We start from the raw sequence: 4,821 nt of genomic DNA, 5'->3' as shown, positions 1-4,821 counted from the left end.
AAAATGTTAAAAATTTTTTTTTTTGTTGATTTGAGAATTTCATACAATGTATTTTGATCATGTTCAGAATCCTGTCTCCTCCCCATCCCCCATCCCCCTTATTACTTGTATGTCCTTTTCTTTGTTACTATGTTTTCATTTTTTTTTAAAGACCTAATCTAGTCTAAGTCTAGCCCAATCTAAATGTTCTTGGGTGTGGGTCTATCTCTTCTAATCTGGTCAAACAGGCAGCATACCAGCATGAAAAGCTGTCTCTCCCTCTCTCAGCATCTATCAGTTGCCAATAGATCCTCAGCTAGAGCAGGGTGTTCCTGCCCATGTCCTGCCCATGTCCCCATCCGTGCTGGCCCCTGTCTGGCTTGGATTGAAATCTCATTTTCTTTTTTTTTTTTTAAATATATATATATATATAATCATTTAATGGTATCATTTTATTTCTATAGCTTCACAAAATGCCACACTGATTGTGTGTGTGGCTAGAACAACTATTCTTTTTAAAGTGAAAGATATAATCCTTGCTATTCTACATTTTTTATTTGAAAGACAGGCTGACAGTATGATGTGTGCTAGTTTTGGAAAGACGTGATCCTTGAGAAAGGTTAGTGATGGTGAAGCACTTTGTAATGAGAGTGACTTAATTTTAATCTCAGTTCCTTGTATCTTTCTAATGAATTTTAATCTCAGAAGGTAGGCAGTATTTTTTAGTAAATAAATACTTAACCTGATAATTGAGCACTGAATTATCTAACAACCCCACCCTCCTTTTTCAGAATCCTACAAGGGTCACTTTGGTCCCATTCACTGTGTGAGATTTAGTCCTGATGGTGAACTCTATGCCAGTGGCTCTGAAGATGGGACACTGAGATTGTGGCAGACTGTTGTAGGAAAAACCTATGGCCTCTGGAAATGTGTGCTTCCTGGTAAGAAGCTGTGTTCAGTTACCAAATTATAGTGCATGAGGTTATATTGTTTCCGAATTCTGTTTCACTGTTCCTGTAGAGTTTGGATTTTATAATGGCTTAAGCAAGAGAAGCCATGATTCTAAATTGATCACTGTGTTCTTTATATAGTGAATAGAATGAAGTTAATCCACAATTTATTATAAAAAGGATGGAAAGCTGGCTCAGTGGTTAAGAGCACACACACATAAACATAAAATAAATCTTAAAATTGTGAGTAGGCAGTATGAAGAATTTACAAGTTACGGTCCAGTTTCCCCAGAGTGTTGCTTATTCCTTACCACTGAAGAAGGCATGTTTTTAGTTTTAAAACACCTCGTAGTAGTACGGAAAGTAATTTTTAAAGATACTTTAGCATCACACGTACTTTTTAAAGTGGAATTTCTCCTGTTGTAGCCCATCACTTGGAATAGTCTTGTCTCAGTTTGCTTGCTCCAGAGACATTGCTCACAGGGTGGTTCTCAATGTTCTTTTCACAGAAGAGGACAGTGGTGAACTGGCAAAACCAAAGATGGGCTTTCCAGAAACAACGGAAGAGGAGCTAGGTAAATGCAAATGAAGCTACTTTTATAGAGTCCTGTGGAGTGTAAAATTGGAAGTGAATGTGAGTTTCGGTCATTGGCAAAAGTATTTCTCCTCCTCAGCCGAATTCTGGGCTGATCCACAGTGTGGACAGAACTACTGTGGTTACTCTCAACAGACCTAGCAAGTAGATGCTATTGTAATGAATTATCTAAACAGTTCATAGCAGTGAATTGAATTTAGGAAAGCTTCCTAGAAAAGTGAGATTTAAGTCAATGGAAACTTGGGAATGAGCAGGGGTGTTGGGTGAGGTTCTGAGGGGGGGGGAGTTGATAAGGACAGGGTGGAAGAGTCCTGTCTGCAGAAAGCAGAAAAGCTATGCCAGAGCAGAGAAGCAAAAAGAAACATGACATGGAGGGAGCAAAGGATTTCACTGTTTGCTCCGAGAGCAAGGGCAGAAGACACTGGAGAAGCCAGACCATCGGGCCTTCATGTGCTGTATTAGAGCTTTGAGAGTTTACAGACTGAGATTGAGAAACCTTTGGATTCTAGGTTGAGGAATAAATAGAAATTGAGACGATTGCCCTGGCTATAGTGTGGAGAAGGAATTAGGGCCAGTGTGTTCTAGATTACCCATGTGGTGATGGATAAGGGAATGAATGGCAAGCAGAGCAGGAGGAGGAGCTAGCATTGGCTTCAGTGGCAGAACTGACAGGAGTTGCTAATTTCTTTGCATTGGAAGATGGAGGAAAACCTTAGACTGCTATTTTGAGATTGGTGACTTGTTAGGGTTAAGAATGGAGGAGCTTAACCAATATGTCTAGAGCTTTCCCTGGTTTGAGGGGATGGGAGGTGTGGGTGGTGCTTTGGTTTTACTGATAGGCACTTTAAAAAAAAAAAACAACAGTGTTTGATGGTTACTGTTTTTATTTGCATAGCCTTGTATTCTAGAATTTAGATACCAGAGGAAAGGGCAAGATTTTACAAAAACATGATTTTACTACTTAATGTAATTGTTTATTGGATAGTTTAGTCAGTGGAAACATCCTGAAAGGAGAAGGGCTTTTATTCAGCTATGGGGTGAAAGGACTTACAGGTAAATGCGTATGAAGCCTTCTCGTGTGTTTTGGTGACCAAGTCCAGTCATCGCTGCCATGTGCAGTGGGTTTCTGGTTTATCCTTCTCACCGTAGTGCACTTTCAAAAGCCTCCCTGTTCGTCACACAGAAATGTAGATTGACTTCTCTATTAACTTGACTGTGATTTTTCTCTCTTAATTTCAGAAGAAATTGCTTCAGAGAATTCAGATTCCATCTATTCTTCAACTCCTGAAGTTAAGGCCTGAGCATCGGGCTTATGCCACAGATTCTATATAATTTATGAACTAAAGGAGCGAGCAGAGAAAAGCATTGGCCTTTCAGAGATCCTCTCTGCCTGCAGCAGACAGGGCAGTAGATAATGGGGAGTATGAATTAGCTCCACTGCGAGAACAACTAACTTGGTGTTAACCTATAAGTGAAAAAAACTTGGTGTGTCAGAAGAAGAACCAGGCGGAGTTAGCACTGATAGTGCCATGGCCCCTTGTCTTTAATGAATATGTGCAGCCAGTGTACAATTCCATTATTGCATTTAATTTCTTATAGCTCTTTTATGTTATGGAGAAGAAAAATATATTGGCCTATTTTTCTGACTTTTCCCTTAAAGCAGAATGGCTTTTTTCTCTTTGCTTTTAGTTGTGAAGAAGAGGAGTACATGAGAGAGTAACTGGCTTGGTTTCTCTTCCCTTGTAGAATACTTCTGAACATCTAATTTTTTCAGTTATCAAAATAAAATGCCTCCAAAACAAAAGTTTTGTTTCTTTGGGAAATTCTGATACATTTGAACATTAAAAATGGAAATAGCCAAAATGTTTTCCTATGTCTTACACAGCCATAGCAAAAACCTTTGCATACAGAATCTATACTAAATATTTCCTAATTTTGAAATTGAATTATGTAAACTTGAAATTTTCATGGCTCTTGCTGGATATGCATTTACCTTTCCTTGCAAATTTCATAGAAATGCTTGAGCTGCCTTTTTAAATGACGCATGCTAGTTATAAAGAAAAACAATTAGAGATAGCAGGAAAGTCACTTAAAATCCCAATTTTTCCATAAACTATTAAAATTATGTAACTAATACACAGTACATCTGTGTGTTTTGTACAAATAGATCTACATGATTTTTTGCGCATGGGTTAACTATTAACTTGCAGTATTTAAGCTGTATCAAACTTTATTTTACACCATTCTTTTAAGTTGGGCTCATACTCAAAAAGCCATGTTATCAGCTTTCTTATAAATTAGATCAGATGAGTTTAGACTATTAATTTATTTCCTTTCTAAAATATGGAGGGAGCCGGGTGTGGTAGGGCTCGCCTTTAATCCCAGCAGAGGCAGAGGCAGGTGGATTTTTGTTTGTTTGTACCAGGCCAGCTGGGGCTACAGGGAGACCCTGTCTCAAAAAGACCAAAAAAATAAAATATGGAGGGAATATTAAACTAGTAATTTGGAAATACTTCAGATGAATACCATTTAATTTGCTTTCTGAATTTGTCTTTTGAATGGCCTGTGATAACTTTGCCTTTTCTTCTGAAAAAACAACCAAAAAAAAATAAGTTAATTGTTGAGGATTTGTGACAACCAGAAGGAAGCCTTGCTGTGTTAGCCTTTGAGAGCCAGGGCACCTTGTCATAGGCAGAATCAGTTGAGTCACGGGTCATGGTATTTTTATGTCAGCTTTGTAACATGCCTAGATCTCCAATTTGTAGCAGAATTGTCAACGTATCAACAGTTACTCAGACTGGTAAGAGTATTGACTTACCCTAAATGAAATTGAGATTTACATGCACCCTTTTGGAATGAAGTTGCTTGGTGTTTATGAAATTAATAAACTAAGGATGTTTCTTCTTAGTTTTGTGTATTGGTTTCCTATTGTAGCAGATTTATAACTTGAAACACACATTTATTTTGTATTAATAGATCAAGGTGTCCTTAATTTAAAATATGTCTTAGTGGGCAGAAATCAAGGTGTTGCTAAAGCTGGATTCCTTTTGGAAATCTAGAGGAGAAACTTTCTCGACCCTTCTAGCTTCTGGAAGGGTTGTCCTTCAGTGCTTGGTCCGTCCTTCTGTCTTCAAAGTTAGGATGGTGTCCTCTACACTGACTGACTTGCTGCTCTTTTTCACTTAGTCATATGAGACTCTTCTGGATTGTCCAGTGCAAGTTTTTCCATTTCATGATTCTTAATATTTGCAAAGTTCGTTGTACATACAAGGTGACATTTCCAGGTTTGGAGGAGTA

At 38.1% G+C, this 4,821-nt stretch overlaps 1 protein-coding gene across 1 annotated transcript in view; it reads left to right on the top strand.

Moving 5' to 3' along the window:
• The window catches only part of Strap (serine/threonine kinase receptor associated protein), a 25,358-nt gene extending 21,254 nt beyond the window's left edge, over positions 1 to 4,104 (top strand). Inside the window, exons 8-10 of the mRNA XM_008856031.3 lie at positions 771 to 920; positions 1,439 to 1,504; positions 2,764 to 4,104. Coding sequence (XP_008854253.1) covers positions 771 to 920; positions 1,439 to 1,504; positions 2,764 to 2,825 — 278 coding nt within the window. The 3' untranslated portion in view covers positions 2,826 to 4,104. The remainder of the gene's footprint in view (positions 1 to 770; positions 921 to 1,438; positions 1,505 to 2,763) is intronic.
• The last annotated feature ends 717 nt before the right edge of the window (positions 4,105 to 4,821 follow it).

This window comes from Nannospalax galili, unplaced genomic scaffold (genome assembly GCF_000622305.1).
Source record: "Nannospalax galili isolate Female #2095 unplaced genomic scaffold, S.galili_v1.0 scaffold208, whole genome shotgun sequence".
Lineage (NCBI taxonomy): Eukaryota > Metazoa > Chordata > Mammalia > Rodentia > Spalacidae > Nannospalax > Nannospalax galili.
The sequence above is the reverse complement of the archived record's forward strand: the minus strand, read 5'-3'. Positions and strand labels throughout refer to the sequence as shown.